This window comes from Vanessa atalanta, chromosome 13 (genome assembly GCF_905147765.1).
Source record: "Vanessa atalanta chromosome 13, ilVanAtal1.2, whole genome shotgun sequence".
Taxonomy (NCBI): domain Eukaryota; kingdom Metazoa; phylum Arthropoda; class Insecta; order Lepidoptera; family Nymphalidae; genus Vanessa; species Vanessa atalanta.
The window spans coordinates 1,686,826-1,712,911 of record NC_061883.1 but is presented as its reverse complement, the minus strand read 5'-3'; the positions used below and the strand labels follow the sequence as shown (position 1 = coordinate 1,712,911).

The window sequence follows — 26,086 nt, the reverse complement described above, 5'->3', positions numbered from 1 at the left end:
CCAACCATCAGGCCTGTCTTCGAAGAGACCAAGTGGGTACCGCTGATATTAAGTGTATTTTCTAGTCTCACATACCTCCCAATTTATTGGAAGAAACGTTTAAAAACATTTTTTCGGCAAATAAAAACGCTATACGCTCTGAAAAATAACTGACATAATTATATCATTAAATAAAAAATGTTCTATAAAATAAATTCACGTAGATACTTGTTACTTAACGTAACAATGATTGAACTTGATTTAGATAACTATATTATTCTGTCTGAACACGATATTATCATTACTCCTTTGTACCGTTCACTTAAAATATCTAGCTTCATTTTAATTATACTTTACGTAAATTGATTGTAAGCATTTCTAGATACTTCAGCTGCGACATCAAAAGGTTCTTATTCCCTATTAACGGAAATATATTTAGTCCGACGCCTGCCCTCTACAACGCTCAACTTTTAATGAAGGCACTTCAAACGCCACGTAGGTTTGGTACCTATGTATAAATTGTAGGGTTTAAGCTTACCAAATGTTGCTTTAAATCGCTTTACTGAGTAATACTGAAGATGATCAAATGTTTTCAATCGTGTTTATCTAAATTTAACGAGCGGTAATAATTCAAAATATTCCGAAATAGCGAGGAGATTAAAAAGTTATCGAGTCGCCGTTAAGAATTGCCACGTAGATTTGGTAACTATAAATGATGTTTAGTATTATAGTTTTTCCAAATGTTGCTTTTGATAAAAAGTGATCAAATGCTTTCAATCTTGCTTTTCAACAATATAGTTTAATAAGTAATTAACTTTTATCGGTATCGATTAGTCTAATCGTCTTGTACTAATCAACTGGAAGGGTATTTTTTTTTTTAATTCTTTTGTATAATTATTGTGTCTGTATGTTTCAACATCAATATAGTAACAATCAAGTTATTTATCAACCGACTTCAAAAAAGAGGAGATTCTCAATTGGGATGATTATATTTTTGATGTTTTTTTTGCAAAAGTATTTATTTTTTGAAAAGAGGTTTATGTCGACATGTTCCCATTTAAATTTCGTAAAGATGTTGAGTTTATTTGCCGATCGGAACACTCCAATAAATGCCAGCAAATCAACAGCGATTACTGCTATGTTATTGCTATGCCATTGAAGTCTGTTTTTATTTTTAAAAAAACTTTTATTACGTGTAAATATCTTATTATTTTTTATCTGTTATTCCAATACCTTTTTTAAATAACCGATTGTATATAAAGGAATAAATGAAAGAATTTTATTTTAAATATAAGGATGGAAATCTATATTGTCAAATATTGTCACTTGTTACCGGCGGAATTTGTTTTGACCGGCGGACTAAGTTGACCTTCCTACGTTCTTATTTATTTAGTTATTTGAAACAGCATCAGAATATTCACTAAAACAATGCAATCAAAAGTATATGGACTGATGATATAATAAAATTTATTACCAACTCATTATTGGAAAATTATATAAATATTTATTCGGATTGACAATAGAAATAGGAACTTTTTTTAAATTACATTTTAACAAGTATTAATTTCATGTACAATAGCAGTAAACATATTTTCGTTATTTGAAAATATTTGATTCAAAGTCTCTTTCTTTTTTTGAAGTCGGTTACAAATATTGCCAGCATTATAATTGTAACTTAAAAAATAATGACATAGCAATATTAGGAACCCAATTCAAGGCCCTGCCACAAGTAGTACAATATTTTTGAACATCAGACATATAATATTCGTCTTACGTACAAAATACCAGTCCTTAACCCAAAAAGGCGTCTAATTTGGCAAGGTATTCTTGTGTGCGCTATTTATTAGACAAATATTTTGTAATAAGTATTTTATTAATTTAATACACCAGTACACCAGTTAACATATCCTTTCTGTTGTTTAGAGCTAAACTTTATGCTTTTAATAAAATTTATGTGTTTCAGTTGAATCAAGTGGCATTACATCCAATATTAACAGATCAGACGTTTTGTAGGAAACATGAATTAATTAATATAAACACAAATAAAGGTGATATAAACTCAGCGTTGTATTGAACTGATCGTCTGTAAGAATTCACGTACAATTTACGAGACCAGCTGATTAATAGTAGATTAAACAACTATTCCCTTTATGAGATGTTATGCAAAATATAAAACACTTAATCTCTTTATTTCCCCTCAAAGCCAGCATAAAAATAAGGCAGTGATTACATAGGTTTACATTAGGTATGATTACATTGATCATTTACGTGGTAAAATCCCTAAATCGGAAAGTTATGTAATAATATTCACACGATATTATTTATGAATTTGATATGCTATAAAGGACGGCACACGTCTGACTGTTATCTTTATTTAAAAAACTTTATATATATAATTTTAAGTAGTTGCTAAATTCTATGTTGCCAGGAAATCAAAAATAAAAACCGTTCTCACTTCAGTGCCATAATAGGCATATTATTACGGTATAGTCAAATATGAAAAAATGAAATAGATTTATTACAAATAAAAAAGCACAAAAACTCTCATAGACCTACATACATGCATAATATTTCCAATACCTTAATATTCCTCGGTTCGTTGAATGTTTAAAGGGTTCTAGTGAATTTTACAAGCACCACACGCATAGGTGTCTTTGAATGGAACTAGTTCAGAACCTAGCTGGCACGGCCGTTCGTAGCCACTGACGGATGTGATCGAATTACATGGAAAACCTTCAACATTTATTTTATATTTTAATTCATATAAAAATAGAATTTCTTACGATATTTCCTAATTATTATAAACGCGAAAGTTAGTTTTTTTGTTACGGTCTAACATCTTACTTCTTAGCCGATTTTCAAGAAATTTTGTATATACATTTTCAGAGGAACAGGAAAAGACATAGAGTGATGTCGTCCTGACCAATTCCGGTCACGGTGGATAATCTCAAGGGAGATCAGAAAGAAGATATTACAGTGCAGAATTGTGCGCAAACCCAGGTGCACTCTCTATTCCCTCATTTTTAAAATCCATTTGAATGGCAAATCCTACACGACTGAAAAGAGTTCAGGTTTAGCTGACCATACGCGCCTCCTCTCCCCATTAGTGGCAATAAAACGATAATAATAAAATTCTTAGGTATAATATATTAAGAATTAATTGCGCGGAACATAAAACATCCCTCACAATCGGATTACCTTATTAGTTTTTGACCTAACAGCAAAAAGTTTATTGTTTATATAACCTTAATACCACTTAATTGTAGAATTTATTACAAGGATAATGTATTCCGTTCTGAAAAATTGTTTGAAAGTAAAAAAAAACAACTTTTAAATAGTTCTGGACATATTAAGAGCAGAAGAGGCCTCTTGAAGACACGGTGGAGCTTATTACTTCAGGCTGATAGGTTCCCTGGCTCTCAGAATATGACATGAACCGATTAAAAAATATTTACATTCTTGCGAGGGTACTTGTACATCTAGATTAGTCTCATTTAAATTTAAAGAAGAAAAACATTTGGAGTCGGTTATTTTTTTGTTAAATTTTGATACTGCTACAGAAAACTCGCTTTATATACTGAAATGACAATGACAATCAGTTGGTAATGTGAAACCGAGCGTGATATTTAGCTGTGCCCGTCGCGATCGTCTGATTTACCAAGCGGCGATATGGTGCGAGCTGCTTACGTAAACGAGGTGAGCTGGCATCAAGCCAGGGTTAACAGCTATTGGACTGAAAACAAATGCTCGGATCTACTTGACCGATTCTGACAATTGTTTCGAAAGACATAGTATTAATTTGAGAGCTTCTGTCATCTATACTGATGGGAATCGAAAATGAACGGCTATCAAAGGTCTAGTTGATACAAATTGTACGATTAATGTAGAATTTCGTAACAATAAAACAAATAGATCAAATAAAGGTACGAGATATCATGAATAAGGTTATGTTAAGACGATTTATATATTAACTAGAAAATGCTATTAAGAAATAAAAATGAACAATAAAAAAACAAATTCAAATAACAAAATAGTTAATAAATAAATTAAGTGAATAAAATTATAAATCATGTGAATTCATTAATTCCATCTCGTCTCGACGAAATTAGTAATAGCAACGAAGTAGGTATTTGAGCATTAAAATTTAAATCATAAATAAAAATCGATTTTTCATCGCTCGTGTACATAAAGCGCAATTTATGAGGCACATATCCCACTATAGAAAGTACAGGGATCGTAGGTAACGAGGCATTCAAAAGCCGAGTCCGAACCAGACGACCGTTTCTACCTCATAATTATGGCCGCCACAAATTGATGCGAATATATACGATAGGTAAATTTTTAATCCAATAAAATTATTGTGCAGCTAAAAATTTATCCATACAATACGTCTGAACTTTATATTTTACGAGGGATCATACTTTATTCTGCATCGAATTTATATTGACAAAGATTATGTTTTGGGTCGATGTGAAAAGTGATTTCATTAAGCGATATAAATTTAAGTGTTCTTAATCAAAATAAAAAAATATTTCATTTTGATATACGAAACTAAATTTTCAGTAACATTAGGAAAAATAATTTCAAATGTACAGCTATTTTGGAATCGCATGTGAAATCACTGTGCTTAATTTTACAGTTGTGCTAATACATCACTTCTAACGCTTTGGATAATAGTTTCCTTGGAAAGAACTAAAGTGTTTAAAGAAGCATTACGAAAAACCATAACGAGCCAAATGGTAAACATAAAAAAACTCTTACTCGTCATACAGACCATAAAATTAAAACGATATATTACGATAAAATACAATATTTTTTGTAGAAATCAGTTATGTCAAAAATATATAACTAGTATCCACTCAATAACAGCGAAGTCTCGTTGTTAAACATATCGAGATTCATTTAAATCGACTTTTTATTCGATACAATTTACCAAGCGTACCGTCTTTAATGAATGTTAAAATTCATTCATATAATTTTCATTGGCAAATAAAGTGTCTTTATTAATGAATTCGATATTGTAAATATGAATAACAGTACTAAAGAAATACGAAAAGTCTGAAAAGTTTATTACAATAGCAAATATTTATTTATTTATACAAAGATGAGGAATGATAAAATAAATTATATAAAAGAAGATATTAAAACGAAACAAGAAGCCTCAAAAGAAGCCGTAATCCAGAAATGGTCAACTCAGCTATCTTGCACAAATAGTTGAGACGTACAATATAAAGTTTACAGTTCACTCTCTCCGATGCTATCGCCAAAGATAGTGTTCTGGCGACGCAGCACTTTACCGTCACCTGGAGCCTCTCGCCCATAAACAAGTGACAGAGTTGCGTGCCCAAGAAATTCTACCCAAGATATAAGAGGCAGCGACAAAAAATTCATAATTCAGGAAATTTATTTTAACACTCACAAATGTCTATATTTCAAAAAAATATTGAATTTAAATACGTCAAGTTAAGGGACTTATTGTTCTAACATAGTGTGACGGAAGTGTTCGTCTAAGATGGTTGTCTGCAGATGCAAAACTTCACCATTAACTTCGGTCTCTTGTATGTTATCAAGTGACAGTTTTGCGTGTATGAAAAGTTCCGTCCAAGATCCGGGAACTAGCAAATCTTAACCAACCTGTCTGAATCAACCTTTATATCACAGTTTCAACTTTTGTTATATGATGAAGTAGTTTAAAATATTAATTTTTGATGATCTTCTAAATTGTATTAAGCCATTATTTCCAAATAAATAGAGTAATTTTAATATTTATTTGTTTTCGTCCTTCCAAACATGTAATATTTCTAAAGTAAGCGTATCGTGTTTGCCTCTATCGATATTTTATCTCGAATCCCTCGCAAAGTCGCAGACAGCACGAGTGATAAATTCACCTGAACAAGGTCGCGGTTCGCTAACTACTTCCACCTTTCCTTAATTGGCATCATTCCAAGCTAAGAACAAAACAATGGCGTGCTCTGATACCAGACCGAGAAAACCTGCCACGTGAATTAGAGTGTTCAACTGTTTATATTGGATTTTAAAACGCCCACGCTACACGGCTTAAGCGTTATGAATTGTGTACAAAAGAGGTTTTCACGCGTATTTTTATTATTCTTAATTGTTGTGCCCTATTCAACTTCTCGTTTTCAAAGCGAAAACACTGGTTTCCCGTTATGGGACAATTTACATTTGCACTTATATTTTGCTTACAATATTTTCATATTTTTAACTAGAATTTAATGGGACATTTCCTACGGTACGGCTTACTTTTTACCAGCTAAATATATATTTTCCATGAATTAGTGGGTCATGTTGCCGGTACTAATGTTACAAAAATATTTCCCTGTATAAAGCAAGAATATAAAATTTGCTTGCTTTGCTTGTATTATTTTCTTCCTATTCAGTCAAGATTTTCGATTTTATTAGTAGTCTTATAGTATTGAAACCTTAAAAAATCCTCATCAATTGAATGATTACTTATTTGACATAAGATTTCAAGGAGATAATATCCCAAAGTTCATTTGATTCATTAATTTTCTTGTAGAATAGATAAAATGAATTTTATAATTTAACATTTTTATAATTTAATAAATTAATTAATAGCTATTTCTTATTGGTTGTTCTCTGTATAGTCAACAAAATGGCCGATGCCTACCATCGGCCATTAACATTTAATTTAATCATCTAAAATGATGATTCAAAAGTATTTGTAAGATGAATCAAAAATATATTTAAAGCCAATACTTAAATCATATTTTTTTGGCAATTTACTATATCCCAAAAATGATGAACCCTAAATTAATTAAAACATAATCATAATTATATGTAATTGCTATAGTTAAAAAGTTTATATAAAACTATGACTAAAACTATATACAATATTTCATATTATATTTAAAGGCGTGCCAATATGATCACATAAGTACAAGGTGTAAAGTAATATATCTGATCACAGGATTCGCCAATTGACGTCGCAAGGAGTGATTGATATTTAATATTTTTCCAAGTAACCCATTTCCTTCTTTATAGCTTAATAGCTATTCTCATAAGTACTTTTAACTGTATTCAAAACAAAAACAAAAAAAAAAGAAAAACAATTGCGAATCAAATTGATTTATAAACGATACGTATCATCATCTGTTCTGGAACCATGAGGCATCCTTCTCAAAAACTCACATTGCCTAAAATTTAATCATTATCAAATATTGTATCGATATATTACAATTTGAGACTAAAGTATAAATGTTGGCCCCGCGTCCCCGAAATCATTAACAATATAAGTGACACCCATCCAAAATAATGAATTCAATAACCGAGCGCATACGAAAAGAATAAAATATAACACATAGACCGCTTTATCGGGTCCAATTAGTGGTTCCCATCCCGTAGTTAATTGGTAGAGATTCATTTGCTTATTCATCAAACCGTTTCGAAGGGGTACTGGTCAACATCAATTTGTTTATGTGAAGGGTGCTTAAATGGGATTTTTGTTGTCTCATTCACCTACCTATTTCCATTGTTTATTGATTTTTTGGCGACTTATTTCAGGCAATCGTCTAATATTCTTTAAGGAATCATAGAAATGTTTATCAACTACGTGTTCAAATATTTGATTTACCAAATTTTTGATGTAGTATGACCGACATACCAAAAACGATTTTAGTTATTGTTTAAGCTGATAGCGTGCAAAAATAACAACCAGGAAACACTACTCAATCAACATTGTGTGGCACCGAAACATAGCTGGCTTAAATTTCCTCATAATCGAGTATTCGAGGCTGCGCTGTTTGCTGACGTCACCCTGCGACCCCAGCTGTCAGCGCCAAATGAGATTCACTGAACTGTTCTGAAAATCTAGCATTGTCTTCAATAACTCCTGAATATTTTCGAGTTCACTCGTCACATGAGTTGGAAATTTTGTTGATTTCGACGAAATTTATTATGGAAGACCATGTTTTTTTTCGTAATACGCTAATAATATCTACACTGCCATTTTACTAGATCATACGCAATGATTTATTTAGTATTGACAAATAAGCGTTACCTTTTTAATTCTTTCAACAGACGACCCTTAATTAATTTGATAAAGGGAAAATATAAACAATGTAAAACCCTGAACAAGACATGGTGTATTTGTAAAAGCAAAACGAAATCCTGTATCAGCCTCGCATTAAAACGCACATTAAAATATGATAAAAGATAAAAAGGTACCGCAAACAGGCTGACACTCCGCAAACAGGTGTGTTTGTCTGAGATATGGCCGGTGAAAGTTGTTTTCCCTTCTGTGATTTCCATTTCGCAAATAATGTTTCATAGCATATTTTTCTTTTATATCACAATGTTGCTTACAGAAATTTATAACTCACTTTTTTTAAGGTAAGCTAATATATAATTATTTTTTTATAGTATAGGTTAGTGGGCTAATGGTAGACATAGTCGCTGTAAGAAATATTAACTATTCTTTACATCGCCGATGCGCCACCAACATTAGATAGCCAAGATCCAGTGAATCTCACTCATCCTTCAAAAATTACGATTTCGCGGTAGAACATCTGATGAGTAGGCGGTCCCTACCCCGATGGGCTTGCACATAGCCCTACTACAATTAAGACAGTGCAAAAACTTTTCTACCAGTTACAGTTAAGTGAAATAATTACATACTATGAATGCAGTATAAATATACTGCAACAGTACTGTAAAAAAATATGAAAATTATTTCTCTCTATGTGACTGATATCGCTTAGGACGGAATTATCCCAAAAACTATATTATCATAATGTGTAAGCGTTTAAAAAATAATACATGCTTACCTCTGTCCCCTGCACCTTGAGCTTCATATGGTCTTCTCTGGTGGTCTTTCCGTCTTTCCGCTTCTTCCAACAGTACCCATCGCGCCGGTAGCGTACCTTCTTTCGGCTGTATAGAAGCATCGAACCACTTTTGGGCCTGTAACAAGTAATAATAAAAATAAATATACTTTCTCTCTTTCTTATTCTGAATCTCTCTCTCTCTCTCACTAGTATCAAATGGATAGACACGTAATACGAAATAGATACATTATCTTTATACATATATCCAAAGAGTATTATTGGTTAAATTTCACCAAAAGTAAACAAAATGTAATCCCAATTTAGATCAGCTAATAATTTTGAGTGCTTTTCACTCACGGTAATTTATTTGATAGAAGTATCGACTTTCATCGTATACTCCACTAAATTTTTTTCAATAAAACACCTGATTGAATGAGCACATTGCTCATCTTTGTGGATCGAAAGATCGCAGATGGATGGATGGTATTACATTGAAATGGATTTGGCAGTAGATTTGGCAAAAGGGAAGCGAATCGCACGTTCAATTCAAACGTTTAATCAAATCATCTGAAACAGCGCCAATGTTAAAATATCTTGTTATCTTTCAACTGAGATTAGCTATTGAATAGGCACTTAGATCTAGTTCATCCTTATTTAATAAGATAACAAATCTCAGGTACATTTTGCTTACCACTTTAAAGTAGTTAAAAAATGGTCTAAAATTCTCACTTAAAATGCACATTTTTAAATTCGAAATGTATTTTGAAATACCATAGATTCAGATAAAAATAAACATAAAAAAACGCAAAGCGTACATTATTTTTAAAACTATAATATTCATCTACCGACAAAATAATATTGGAACTTCGTGAGAGAATTTGAAGACATAGTCGATATGAATACTTAAGAAGACTCACAAAAAAAAGGAGTTTTGGAAACTCTAATCGTCTAATGTTACTAGTGATAAATACCGATATTTAAAATAAAGCCATTAATAAAAATATAAAATCAACATTTTAAAAGATTAATGCAACATTAATTAGTTTTAATTTATTATCGAAAACACATTCGTGTAGAAATTCAATAATTAAATGTTTGTCCATTTGCGGTGTATCAATTTGAAAATTATTTACACGTAACGAAAGCTTATCCAAGAGTCATCTATAACAATTTCCCGTTGTGATTTATCGATCGACTGTTATTACGGTGCGATAAGATATACAAATCATCAATGGATGTGCAATTTCGCGAATTGTTCGGAATTTTATATGTTTTCATTGCTTTTCAATTTATATTGATTGCGTTTTCCAATTCAATTAATTCATTCTCGACTTTCAGACGACACACGAGTCTTCTGCGACTCTTTCAGATATTGTATCCTTGTTTTTAAACAGATTATTTGAGAATTTTCAGAAAATGTAAAGTTTTGGACAAGAATATACGTTATAATATTACAATACCCAAAACCACATCGATAAATTTCGAATGCTATAGAGTTATTTTTACGAGATTACTTTATTGTGTTATTAGAAGAGTTATTGTGTTCCATACATTATGATCGTCGACCCCGGGATATATAATCGATGTAAAAATGTATTATGGGCCGAATCATGCCGGAAATTGGGGTGTTCGTATCAGACAGCAGCTGATATATGGCGTCAAGGTTTTTGATCATACATTAACTATAGTATCAAGTTTTGGGAACCTTGAATATATCTTTTATTTTTAGCCAAATATATAAACATATAAAAGAACGAAAATTGATGGCAATTGGTACAGCTTTAAGTTATCTGTAAAATCGAAATCTGGAAATCGAAACTCGAATCTCACGGCATAACACGAGTGCAAAATGTCAGATCATATGTAACATTGAGTATATATTAATAATTATAAAGCTTATAGAATACACGTATCAAATTTCCTTTCACTCAAAGTCAAGTGTAAACAATTTACGAGTGAGATATTAAGTGAGTTCTTATGAGAATAGCACAGTTAAAGAGAATACGAACTTATATCAGTTAGAATATTGAATTGTTTGTTCTAATTAAGATGAGTGATTCGATGAGCGCATTGTCATTGTAACACTATCTTAACTTCTCAGATTTTTTTGTACAATTATTTTTATCAGCTCTCCAGGTTTTGGGAATTTAAATTTAAATATTTTTATTTAATTTGGAATGTTTTTATATGAAACGTAGAAGATCACACGCGGAGTAGGATTAAATGAAACACCGCGACCATCGGTTTCGGTCTGTTTCTCCAAAATCATGATGTCGTTTAGAGTTAATTAAGCGTGATGACTCAGGAGAACTGTAGGGTTTTAAATAGATCATCTGGGAAACCAAGCATCCTTCGGGGAATAGCCTACCAGCAACAGTTCGCCAATTTGATCCACATCAAAATTCACACAGACAATAACAAAAAATACTTTAAATGCATAGAAAGTTTTTATATAATATTATCAAGAGTAACATTGCTTAACTATCTAAAGTATATAATATCGTATCCCGTAATTAAATTTATGAAACTTTCAGCGGTTCTCTAGTTTATTAACTAGGTCAGAAGCTTTTCAAAATATTTACTGCTAACGCGCTTAACGTAACTGTTTCGTGTAGGAGAAATAAATAATGCGTAAACTTATACACAGAAAACTCGACTACAAGTAATGAAAAATTATAATGGATTTTTTTTTATTTTAAACTTCAAAATAAATGAACGTAAATAGATTTCGATAACTTGAGGTTCGTTTTGAAATAAATTTAAAGTTAGAAGACAAAATATTTCAATTGTATCCAAAAACTAACTTTGAACTTATCACTTCGTCCTAAGGGTAATCAAACGTTTGTTTTATAAACATAAGTTGACGCAAAACAATTCGTTCTAAAATACGCCTCAATAAATATAGTTTACATATATATTTTTTAATTTAAGCATATTTGAATTTCATTTATTTGTTTCGATATTTGAAAAATGTAATGTACTAACAACATTTTTTATGTCATATTGTGATCACGACATGTGCAAATCTGTCGAAAATTCGAGAAAAATAATAAAATATCTATGATCGCAGTTAAAATCCGAATATAAAAATAAAACGGATATGGATCAAATATGAAAAAAAATCGAGATATCCAAAATTATCTAAAGGATACCATACATTGAAAGATAAAAACTATAAATATACATATATAAAACATCTATTGGCGTGCCTTGTGGTTAAGAGAGACTGGTATCCCGTGACTGAAAACGACATGACACTCTTACATGCCTTGATGACCCCTTAATATAAATACATATGGAGACATTTTTGAGTTCCGTAACTGAAAAAAACAATAAAGAAATATACATAACTCTTATACCAGAAGTAGAATCGCGTCCCGACCACGGTTTCAGTATATATACGCGAGAGACAAAATTTGTCGGCGATTTTGCTTGTATAATTTTAAATAAAAAAGAAAATGATAATTAGGAAACTTAATGTTTCTTTAATTATATATAACTAGCTGATCCTGCGGTTTTACCCGCGCGAAATTCATACAACTTATCTACAGTACGCAAACTATCATACCAATTTAATATTATATTGAATTAAAAAACCTACCATACAAAATTTCATCTAAATTGGTTCAGCGGCTTAAGTGTGAAGAGGTAACAGAATGATTTGCTTTCGCATTTATTAATTTACCATAGATTTCATTGACCCTTTAATATTGATGTGTTAAGTATGCCTTGCATCATATTGTGACCTTTATAATTATTCGAGAGCCGAGATGCTCCAGTGGTTAGAACGCGTGCATCTTAACCGATGATTTCGGGTTCAAACCCAGGCAGACACCTCTGAATTTCTTGTGCTTAATTTGTGTTTATAATTCATCTCGTGCTCGGCGGTGAAGGAAAACATCGTGAGGAAACCTGCATGTGTCTAATTTCAACGAAATTCTGAAACATTTGTATTCCACCAACCCGCATTAGAGCAGCGTGATGGAATATGGTCCAAACCTTCTCCTCAAAGGGTCAGGAGGCCTTAGCCCAGCAATGGGAAATTTACAGGCTGCTAATGTAATGTAAATAATGTAATAATTATTCGTAAAAAAATATACTTCTAATTTTTTAAGAACCATCGTTTCTATTCTAAATATTCTCAACTCTATAAAAAAAAGACTTGAGCGATCTGACTTTAAAAATCTATTTTCACTTACCTTGAGGTAAGTTCAAACCTCTACAAACTCTTAAGAGCGTCTTAGTTCATTTGGATCTTGATTTCTCTCTATTTATTTGCCAGAGACCGAGTTTTGAAAGGTTTCTAAGGTTTTAGTGCTAACTAGCGGAATAAAAATGCTTTTAAACTGAATTAGGACGTTTTTTTTTATTTTATTTCACTTTTTTATGAGAAAATATTTCGTATTAATATTTTTGAATACGGTCAGTTTAATAAAAATAAAAATAAATTGGAAATCGTGATTTTTTTCTAAATTATATTATTTTCTAACACTAAATTAATGTGGTACTCGATAAAATAAACAAAAATACCAAAATACCTACTTATCATCATTATTTGTATACAACTTTAAAGTATTATGGAAGTCAAGATTATATAAAATAATTCATACCAGCTAGAGGAGCCATATAAATACCACAGATATAATATCAAGAGAATATTATTCACTGGTACTTTTCTTATAATAAGGCTTAGTGGGTATATTTTTATTGTTACTTATTATTGTACTTAATTGTTGATTTTTATCTAAATCCTTATTTCATGCGGTGTTTACCTATACCTTACCTTAACTTATCATTTTCTTTATAGTAGTTTATAAGCTTAAAACTGTAATAGGTATACACAAGTTATGTTGTTGGTGTTCCAAATAATATAAAAAAAAATAGAGAAAAAGAGACTTTTCCTCATACCATTTTCTGAGTATCTAAAAATGTAATTGTAATTTACTTACAAAGTATTTCATTAAATAGTGGAAAATAGTTACTACTGAGTTACGAGTAGGTTCTTAAAAAAAATAAATTATTTACATGATCTTTCTTGTTAATTACATTACATTATTACATTACATTAACAGCCTGTAAATTTCCCACTGCTAGGCTAAGGCATCCTCTGCCTCTGAGGAGAGGGTTAGGAGCATATTCCACCACGCTTCTATAATGTGGGTTGGAGGATTCTTGTTAAAAGATTTTAACATTGTCAAAAAAATTCCATTGGAATGCCTGTTTTGAGGGTACCAACTACCGGTTACAATTTCGCACGTTTAAACAATAGCTCAAACGATATACAATCATATAAATAATTAAAACACTTTGGTAGTAGTACTAGTGGTATCTACTTTCCGAACCAGTTGTAGATGTACGTTTAATTCAACATAATATGACGATTCAAAATTACTTTTATGAGCCTACTTGAATAAATAATATTTTGATTTTGTAAACACTTACCCTCATACCCTAACTCTCACCCTAACCAATTTACATTCCAGTGAAATTCCAATCGAAAGAAAAAAAAAACTAACTTAAAATGTGCACGTAAATGTATGTTTTAAATTCAGCGTCCGATTACTTGGAACGAAGTAGGAGCGTGAGGCTGTTGCTAATAATTTTAATTCGTTTTTATATAGCAATGACCGAAATCGACAATTTAATGCGGAACCGGCTAACTGAATTATCGTTGCACGGGCTGCCAAAAGTATCATCTGTCATTAGATTTTTAACCTTAGTATGTATCAAATTAAGTTTATATTTAATCCAATGTAAGGCTAATAGTATTAGTAATACTGTCGACTAAGTTTTCTCCTTTGAGACACGTGCAGTGCAATATTCTCTTGCAGGCAGTTTAACGCTGACTACGATACAGGTACTACTATGTATTACTATTGTTTTATTTAGTACATAGGAAGGCATACGAGCAAATATATCCTCGTGACAAGTCCATCAATACTCCTTTTTACAACATCAATACGCCGGAAGTATTGAGATCTAAGATGTTGATCCTTTGTTCCGGTATTTACCCTAGCTCACTATTTGAATCAGCGACGCATAACATAAATCAAATAGAATAACTCAATTGATGCTATTCACGTGCCTGAACATTAACAGATATAAATCCACTAAATAAGATAGTGCTGGAATAAGCTGCAAACCTTCTCCTTGAGATCAGAGGAGAGAGTATCCAGCAGGGAGACATCTACTACTACTTTAAAAATAGTTACAAAACAATATGTAAACAAAAGACGATTAGGCGATCACACATCACATATACTTGGTGGTAGGGCTTTGTGCAAGCCCGTCTGGGTAGGTACCCACACATCAGATATTCTACCGCCAAACAGCAGTACTCAGTATTGTTGTGTTCCGGTTTCAAGGGTGAGTGAGCCAGTGTAACTACAGGCACAAGGAACGTAACATCTTAGTTCCTCAGGTTGGTGGCACATTGGTGATGTAAGGAATGGTTAATATTTCTTACAACGCCATTGTCTATGGGCGGTGGTGACCACCCACCATCAGATGGCTTATTTGCTCGTCCACCTACGGATATCATTAAAAAAAGGTACCACCTCTCCCATAATATTAACCGGCTGAAAATCATAGATCTGGATATGCCTAATATAATTTGATGGTAGGACTTTTTGCAAGTCCGTTTGGCAAAGTAATACCTGAAACTAATCCTATATTCTTGCGCCAAAGAGCAATACTTAATATTATTGTTCTAGTTTGAAGAGTAAGTAAGCAAGTGTAACTATAGGCTCAAAGGACTTCCTTCCGATAATTATTGGCGTATTGGTAATATAAAGGATAGTTAACATCACTTATGGTACCAATGGTCTATTGGCATTTGTGACTTACCATCTGGAGGCCTATTTGCCAGTCCACCTAACTAAACACCATAAGAAAATATAAATAATAATAATAATATAAAAAAAGAACCAATAAAGAAAATATATATATTTGTTCTTGCAATATATGCGTTAAAAAACATTCTGTTTATTTGAATACCATAAGGTTTTCAAGCATTAACATACTAGTCAAAACAGTTCGACCGGAGTCACTCATTAAACTGGTCGGCTTTTATGCGTTTTTATTTACGGATCATAAAACACGAACGCAATATTTCCGTACGTCGCGATCACGCGTTATGTCAGAACAAAAACGACCATCAGATTCATGGATTTTCCGCGACTAATAAATCGCGTATTGGAAGCATAAATCAGGGCGATGTTAGTTGCGATTTTTTTCGCGAGACAACGACGATGCGTCAATTCGAACAATTGTGACGATGGCTTTACAAATTGTACGTTTGCTTTGACTGGCATTCGCTTTTGCGGCTAAACTTGAAGATGAGATACGAGCTTTTATATTATTTTGCACGAAACTCAAGAAAATAAAAATTATAGACAAACAAAAAAAGGATATTTCAATTACGTCATTTGTCTTATACGCATATTAACAATGAGGTATTATTTATATACTGTCGACTAAGTTTTATATATAAGATTTTATAATAATATAAGATTTTATACTAATATTAGTTTTTTTAACAAAAACTAATATTAGTATAAAATCTTATATTGAATTTAATGAACTAGCACCAATTAATTAATTTGGTGATAGAGTTTGTGAAAGCCCGCCTGGGTAGGTACCACCACTCATCAGGCATACTGCCGCCAAACAGCAATACTTAGTATTTTTGTGTTCCTGTCTGAAGTGTGTTTGAACCAGCTGAACTACAGCCACATTGGACATAACGTCTTAGTTCCCAAGGTTGGTGGCGATGGCGATGTAAGGAATGGTTAATATTTCTTACAGCGCCAATGTTGGTGACTTAACATCAGGTGGTCCATTTGCCCGTCCACCTTAAGACTTATTTATTAATATATATAAAACAAAAACAGTTCAATGAATCATTAGCTCGACAATGTAAACACATTTACCCTCTAATATATATTTATAATCTACAGACATAAAAGTCAAATGAATATACTTGATATAATTTATATCTTACAAAAACAAAACAATTCGAAGCGTCAAAGCAAAAACTACGCTCATAAAGAATTAGCGTGGTATTATTCGGGAAAAATCAGAGCGCTCGTTTACTTGACAAATTACTCGGGGATCCCCTCTTTATGGCGGCCGTTCCCGCGGAGATTAAAAAGGTTCTAGTTGTCCACAAAACTGAGAGAGAATTGATAAACTACATTTGAATGTAGAATCGAAATGTTTTTTATATTTTATAAAATCCAAAAATCGAACTAAACTTAGCGTAAATGTTATTTGGAATTGTTCTTAAAAAAGCAACTTCAAATTTGTTAGACCAGTATGAAAATAATGACTAACAAGAAACTAAAGATTCGAATCGAGATCAAAAGATAGTTCAATAAATTATATTTAACGTTAAAGTTAATTGCGACGTGGCTTTCAGTCAACCCCCGACCAGAGCTGTCTACCGACGGTAATATTAATTAAAACGAACCAATATTTTTCTACGTGATTTATTAAATAAAGTTGATGAGCTTTAACCCAGTAGCTGCAGCATTTTTAGGATGAAACGAGCATGTTGTAGTTAAAACATAAAATTTTAATATTAAGTATAGGATTTTTTTATTACTTTCATAATATGGTACAAAACAAATTCGAATAGATCTATTTACTAACAAAGGCGCACCCCTCGACATTAAAATATCGGCATTCGTATTCAGTGACGCTCGTTTTTACAAGATTTCTTATTGTGCGCGAGATGATTAACGTAAGAAGAGAGACAGAAAAATAAATACATGCTGGGCTTTTAAGAAAAAGGCCTGGAGGGTCTTTCATCAAACTGCTTCAATACAATACAAGTTAATATATGTACCAGAATTCATTTATTTCTAGCTATCCAACAACACCTTACTTATTATATGTGCCTTCCCTTCATATTCTAGAACTCATGAAGTTTTTACTAAAAAGGTATCTCAATAAAAATTTTAAAATTGGCTCGTGAAATTAATTAAAAAACAATGTGTGAATTCTGCACGGCGAGAATCACGAGCATAACCTAGTCTTAGACTGGATTGATTAATAATAAATTAACTTCACTTCACAAGATTACAAAAATGGTTTATATCGTGGCTTAAAATAAAAGCAAACAATATTTTAATACTATTTTCGGCAATAAACTATGAATGGACAACGCTCCACGTAACCCACATGTCACTGTAAACAAGCTACCCAGCGAAGTTTATTTTTTAAATATCCAAAATATAGTATGAAATTCACTCTAACATTGACCTGATTTTATATATCAAAATGTTACGTGAGCTACATAAATACACTAGACACAGTCAAGCATCGGAATAACCAATTATAATAGCTTAAATAGAAGGGGCTATTTTATATACAAGATTTTGTTTATTTAATCGAACGCGCTAATCACATTAACTACAGACGATGATTTGACAATTTTTTTTCCATGAGATGGCGCAACTAGTCATTACATAGTATAAAACTAAGTCGCTTACTGCTGTCTGTCCCTATGTATGCTTAGATCTTTAAAATTACACAACGGATTTTGATGCGACTTTTTTTTAATAGATAGATTTATTCAACAGGAAGGTTTATAAGTATAATAAATGCACAATATAGTAGAGAAACACTTATAATTTTAGAGGTTTCTAAAGTTATGTCGTAAATAAACACATTTTTGTGCTTACATTGCAAACGCTAGCTGAACCCTACGACGTAGATCAAAAAATATACTACAGTATTGTACACCTTAAAAAGGTCTCTCAAAAAAGTTTACATAGGTATATTTCTATCTCTTAGGGATAGCCCACAACAACCATTTTTATCCTTTATTTTTTACGAGAAATAATGACTTATTTTCGAAGCTATTTTAAGCAATACATTAATGTATATCCAATTAAGTACCTTAAATAGATCGTGCTTTTAATATAGATCAATATAGCCTTTTACAGCATGTAATTTAAATGAATATTTTCGAAGATATTACAGATTTAAAACGCAGGGACATAGCGGTTTGTATTGTCTAATGTCTTAAAAACTGTGACCGTTGTAAGACATTCTGTAGTATATTAGTATCACCATTTTACCCGTGCGAAGCCGGGGCGGGTCGCTAGTTAATAATAAAAGAATGTAGACGAACAAATGTGCCACCTGATTTTGTGGTCATCTATGCCGACAAATTGACGCTGTCAATTTACAATCTACTGGTGTCATCATTTTGGCAATTCTGCCAATGATGCGGCATTAATAAGGCGGACTATTGCTTACACCGTCATGGGCGACTGTCAACTATGACATTTATGACGTTTTGTCCCTGGTGCTTATAATTATACTGGCACTCAACCTTCGCACTAAAATTTTGTAACAGCAAGGATTTAATAACGAAAGATTGATTCAATTATGATAGTATGCCTTTATTGTCACAAAGCAGAACAAATCGCCCTTTCACTAACTTCATATTATTAAATGTCATTTTATTAACAAACGCAATTACAGCAGCAAATACATCATTTGCCTCAAAATGAATCAAGAACTGTACTAATGATATGTATCACAAAGTATATTTAGCGGTTACGATATTGTATTTGTAAAAATCCTTGAACTGGACAACGATTATATAAATCAAGTTGTCATAAATGAGAAAAATCAAGTGATAAGAAAGCAAAGCAACGAAAAGCGAGTACAATTATAAAACGAAGTCCATTAAAGAAAACCCGAATGCAAATCCAACACGATCTAATGAGGGCATCCTGAACATTAACAAAAACTTCGCCAAGTGGCATGCGAACCGTTCCATGATCGCATGATCCGAGACCAATAAATCCTCGATTCCTAACAATTTCGCATTTCGGGTCACTATTTATCGGTTAAAAACGGCGAAATTACTGCTCGGGCGTTCGATAAAACTGCCTACGGAACTTGTGAAATAGTAAATAAATATCTCAATCGGGTTGAGTAAATTATGCGAGCGGCACACGAAACGGATTATTGCTGTAATACAGTGTGGTATAAGTTTGAAATGTGGCTTGACTTTTGCGAATATTAAAAAGTAAAAAGTATTTTACGGCGCTATTAATATAATTATTGTCAGTTTTTTGGTCCGTGTAAACGTTAGAGAATTCTTAGTGAAGTTTCTTTTGCAATTTCTTTAACACGAGTCTGATTTATATAAGCACTAAATGAAAATCTGCTTCGATATTCGTGATCGTAAAAACGAATATGTTGGTATCATAAGGTCTCTTAAAAGGAAAGGGATTAAGTAATATCATTAATATCTCATTCTATTTCAATATAAATAGTAATCAAAAGCAAAGTTAATAGTTAAATTGACACAGCCCGCGTATAATCCAGTATAAATGTTTCTATTACCGCGGAGCAAATTTATTTAACTAACAGCCATTGTATTTGATTCGTATTTCAATAATACGGTATTAACATGCGACTGCTACATTCACAATATAAAAAAGATAATTTCACTTATATTATCCTTGGATCGTTTTAAAAACATCGGATGATTAAAAGTGAGAACCCAAAAATATATTTCAGATTTATTTTATTTTATTAGGAAGACTGACTAGTCAATCTGTAACCTGACAGTCAGTAAGTCATTTTCACTTAGACAACGGCTCTGTAATAGTGACAAGTCATTTCTTACATCAGTAATGCGTTGTTAGCATTTAATGTATTCATCCATTTCATCACTTCTGTCTGTAATTAGCATTGGCTCTGGTTAAAAAATGGCAACCCGTCTACACATACTCGTGCTTCGGTTAAACTCAGAATAATTACAGTTCATTTATGGGCTATAAGCTTTTCATCCACAAATTCTCAGATGATAGAGAAGTTTTAACTCCCATGTCGACGAAATCACACATAGCTCATCTAAATAAATCATTCAGATTAATTCCTTGCATGTTGATCTTAATTACTAAGCTAGAAGTGAAAATAATTAAACATAAAATTCGAACTCTTGTTCTTAACGTGATTGAATTGAAATTTTATAAGATGTTTTAGCATTTTGTGAAAATTTGTGTCATTGTTGACCGTGCTTTTAGTTTCTTCAAACATTGTTGGCTGACTTATTTTACCAACATAACATAATATTACATACTATTTATTGAGAGATAAATGGAGGATAAATTATGTAATATATAAATGTTATAAAATGTCTGTGTCTGGCATATTATTCACACAGATATATTAAAATTTTAGGATTTTTATTTAACTTTTCATCAATATTTTATCATAATTATATTACCTTGTTTCATTCTTCTGAAGGCATTTTTCCGTCTTTATAAAAAAATTGCAAAAAGGTTCAGGCAAATAAAGACGCTAACCTTGGATCTAAATTAAATTCTTGAAAAAAAAAAACAAAAACAAAAAACAAATTGAATAACATCATTGTATTACTCTAGGCCAACAATTTTTGTGGCACACGAAAGCCCGAATTAAAACCTGCAAAGGGCTGACATAGCAAGTTATCAAGAACATTAATTGCATTCAGCAATCATGCGATGTGGCAAAGCTTCGAGTACAATAAAAAAAAAATTATAATTACCCAAAAATTGCTATTATGAAAACTTAGATCGAGTTTAGTTTGAATTTTTGGTCTTATTACAATGGAACGAGTTGAACATTGGATTTTTTCCGCCTGTCAGATTTTGGTAGACTAATTGGGTGTTCCTTTCTATCGTGTTATGTAATCCTGATAATAAAAATGAACCTTAACATAATGTTGTGGAAAATAATTATATGCTTATTTTCCTTTGTATTACATGAGAGAGGAGATTTGGTTTAATTTCTCTTTGATGTTTCAAGTTTTAGTGTAATTATAACGTGATTTCTTCGTATCGTTTTAGAAATCTTTCTTTTGTATATTTGTATATATTACATATTTCTTTCGTTTCAAGTAATTTGAATTTTCTTTGTTAAATCATGTTCAATTTTAGAACAAACAATACAATTATTGTCAGAGGAATATATTTCTAAACAATATAACGAATGCTAAGTAAGAATTTTATAAAAAATTAAAGATACTATAATTTTATCAATTTCCATAATAATAATAATTAATCGTCATTTATAATAAGAGATTCAATAGGACTAACGTACGTTATTTAAGCCATAACATATATCTTTACCATCAATGAAAATAATATAATAATAACGAAAGTCTTACTTTAATCATAAATATAACTTACCTAAACATAAGTAATGCCACAATACAAATTTGTTCTACACGAGCAAAAAAATTAAAAGACGAACTTAAAAGTGAAAGAAAACCTGCTATAGAACGCGTTCTACTAAAATAGTAATCTTCCAGACAACCTTTAGATAGAGCACATATGATAAAAATTTTTGATACTATGAGATTTATGGAGATAAGTTATTAAAACAACAGGTAAGTAATACAATAGTAAAGATAAGTAGTGGGAAGCATTTATTGATTTTTAAAAACTAAGAGATTGAGTCACACCTTATATCTGGTGGCAAAGAATTCATTTTATGAAATGCATACTTAGAAAGAGACAGATTTAATAGAAAAGAAAGAAGTGTGAGAAAAATTTCATAAGGCATTGTGCGAGACTCAAAAACATCAATTCTTTTGTGTCGCAATGTCAGTTTATCTTTTCCTTTGCCTTAATTTTCGTCATTTTTTATTTCCAAAGTTTAATTGTTCTCTTATCTTGTAACAATTTTTTGGCTGTTCTTTTTCATATTAACGACTTCTTTGATTCGAAATGTTATATTTTAGATTTTTAGATACTCTACATTGTTTTTGACCAAGTTTATCCGTGGTCTGGTTATATCGTGATCTGTTTTACGGCTATATTATCGATCAACATTGAGTTAAAAGTCTCCTTACGTCGACTACCCATCTAAATCGAATACACAATATAGTCTGAAATTCACAAAATGCTGAATTTACCTGAATATAACTAATGACAATTTGTCTCATTAGGCTCTCCGGTTAAGTATAATTATTATTCCAGAGTAAACAAGCTATTACACACTACAGTTACCGCTTAACCTACGCAATCCATTAACGGAATCCCCAACACATTAAGAACGATTAACGGATCGACCGAGACCTCAACAAACAAACTTATCAACTGACGCCTTGCGATATTCTCAAGTTTTAAACTTATGTTTTCTTATATGAACATGTGCTAAAAGTTCTTAAGAAACTTAAGAGCTCCTTATAAGAAACAAATTATGTATCAAAATTTAAAAAATATTAAAGAATGGTTAATTTTTATGAAAACGCCGATTAATAAAATGAATTCGTATCTTGATTTCACATAAATAGTCATCTTTCTGGGGTTTTGAGATAAATAATGAATCTTAATTACTTTTTGTTTGTCATTTTTATTGTAACCATCTATAGAAATTGTTAGAACAATTATCTGTTGCAAATACTTTTGGTCAAAAAGATGGACTAAGCAGCTCTCAATCGAGGATCACGAATTGAAACCCCAGCAATAATAAACGTTTGCTTATAATTCATCTCAAAGCGGTAAAATAAAATCATCGTTTTTAAATCTATGTGTATCTGATTAATATACATAAGAAGTTCTAAAAAAATACTCAAAATGAGAAGACGTCTTAGGTCACCAATGAGACATTTACAACAAACTATTGCAAAATATTTTTCCAAGAAAATTACCTAGCCATAAACATTGTTCTCATTTGTAAAAATAAAACCTTGTTCCATAAAAAATAGATCGTCAGAGTATTAATTAAAATCATATAAGTTATCACGCTGTTAGATTTTAACGTACCAATTAAATTAATAATAGACCTCTGACAAGCTCCGTGGCAGCGTAATGAGGTATTAGCATGTTCTTACTAATCATGACGAAGTAATACGAGAACAAATTGTTAATAAAATGTACTTCATAAATACATATTGCGAGATTTGCCTGATAAATCTTATGTATCAACTTTTGATTTTAGAATATATTTTATCTTATCTATTAAATATGCCAATCATTAAAGAGTGTAAAACAACCTACATTTTTAGAGGCCTATTAAAAAAATTGTCAATAAAGAAAAAAAATAAGAAAGGCATATCACTCAATACATGATTATATTAAGAAGAAGCATGGATAGTATTTGTTGATTTCTAACCAGGATATAAATTGCATTGTACTTAACTAACATAGAGTAATTAAAATGGTGGAAGAGTAACTAACGAGTTTCTTGCTGATTTTTCTCGGTAGAATCTAGTTTCCTAAACGGTAACAGTTTCACATTAACTCAATACTGTAACATGAAGATTCAAAAGTGAGGCTACTTGAATAAATAATATTTTGATTTTTGAGTGTTTTGATTTTGTTCAAGCTCTTTTCGAGCAATAATCAATAATTATTTAATATCGTTCAGAAATAATTTGTCTGTGTTCAGCAATAATTTGCAAAGAAAGAATTAAAAGTACCAGATTCATAACATCTCAGTCCCTATGTTCCGCGTTAAATAAATATTTCATTTGTAAGAAAACTCTAAAAAGGAAAATTCTCAGGATCGATGTTATACAAGAAAAAACTTCATCAAATAAAACGGGCAACTTTAGAAATAACGTAAAAATAAGGTCATTAGTCAAAGAAAAGTCATTTGTCACGGCAATCGCATTTCATTCAGAATACAGGTAGGTAAGCTAACTTCGTGCTTACCATAATAGTCCTTATACCTGTACTAATAAAAGCGAATTTAGTAATTAATCCGATAGGGTATAATTTGTACTAGAGGAATGTGTTTCAACGTTGAAGTTTATATTAAAATTCACCTTTATAAAAGAATAAGAGATCACTTAATAATTTCATTTTATGACGTTGTAATTACAGGAATGGATTTTTAAAAATTTTCTTGTAATAACTTTTTAAATATAAAACTGAGTCATGCGATCGTCTGAAGTATCGAGAATTTCTCTTTTATATTAAGGAATTGAATAATTATAATATTTCAAATTTGAACTTGGCATAATTTATAAAAAGCCCGTTTGAAAATTAATGTAATAAAATCTACATACATTTGATGGATTTTTACAAGAATATTTTTAGAGAAATAATATTACTTTTTTAATTTGGCTTATTATTTTTATCTAATATCTTAACTACCAGACTATATGCCTTATTTATTAAGGCATATAGTCTTCATGGATTCCACAGCTCTTCTGTATTTTCAGATTAAAAATATTTTAATTAACTCTTGATCGTTTGATATCAATATATTTATTAAAAAGTCAATATTACGATGAACTTTCACATTTGTCAAATCAGTTGATAATCTTCCAAAATTCCAATCGAAGCCATATTGATGAATATTTAAAACGTCATCTTTGTGTTTATCTCTAAGGATTACTAACTTACATTTATTATTCTAAAATTAATATTCTGTACATTTTGTAAATATGCAACGTTGAACGTTTCTCGAAAAGTCGAAAAGTGTCTCCTTCACTTAGTTGACCAAAAACTCAGATAACAAATTGCTATCGTGCGATATCTGCATACTTTCGGTCTCTAATTGATGTTGCTGTTAAATATTCGACGTTTCGTTTAATATCTGATATAAAAAAAGTGTTGCCACTCGAAACTGTTTTCCGAGTGACCTTAATTTTTATTCATTGTTATATTTTATGCATAATTCTTGTGGAAGTTGTCGGAATTATTATTTCTTGATTGATATAATATGCTTAGGAAAATAATCAATAGATCCCAATGCTGGGCAAAAAAGCTCAACAATTATTTACTAGCAGCCTTCGGTTTTATTCTCGACTTAGATTCGCGTAATGTAACCAATGGATCATTGCAAATTATGTATAATTAAGTATAATTTGCAAAATTTACCAAAAAACGTAAATTGATACGCGCAGTGATCGAGTGTAGTATTAAAGTCTTTAGGTTTAGTCGTTTCAAGTTTATTTTTATTAATTCAATTCTGAGTTTTCAAAGGATAATAAAGTATACACTGCTTTTAATTAGTTATATGACAAGATACAAAAAATAATGATCACTTTAGTATTTCTTTACCTGCTTATTATCCTTTTACATTTAATTCATACTTACGTACATCGTTTAATAATATTATTTGATAAAATTCGTTTAACGTACCCAACTTTTTGACATCACAGATAAAAAGGGCAGTGACCTTCGTCAAATTTTCAATTTAACATTTGTAAATTTGTGTCTAATAAAAAAAATGTCCATTTTTTTATTTCAAAGCATTGGCTGGCATTTTTATTAAATTACTGATGACAAATTATTTTATTCACGATTGAACTGAAATGTATCTAGATTATCTGA

General features: G+C 31.1%; 1 protein-coding gene across 1 annotated transcript in view; it reads right to left on the bottom strand.

The window, feature by feature from the left end:
- LOC125068055 (calmodulin-binding transcription activator 2) overlaps positions 1–26,086 on the bottom strand; it is a 127,269-nt gene that overhangs the window by 31,293 nt on the left and 69,890 nt on the right. Inside the window, exon 3 of the mRNA XM_047677041.1 lies at positions 8,787–8,922. Coding sequence (XP_047532997.1) covers positions 8,787–8,906 — 120 coding nt within the window. The 5' untranslated portion in view covers positions 8,907–8,922. The remainder of the gene's footprint in view (positions 1–8,786; positions 8,923–26,086) is intronic.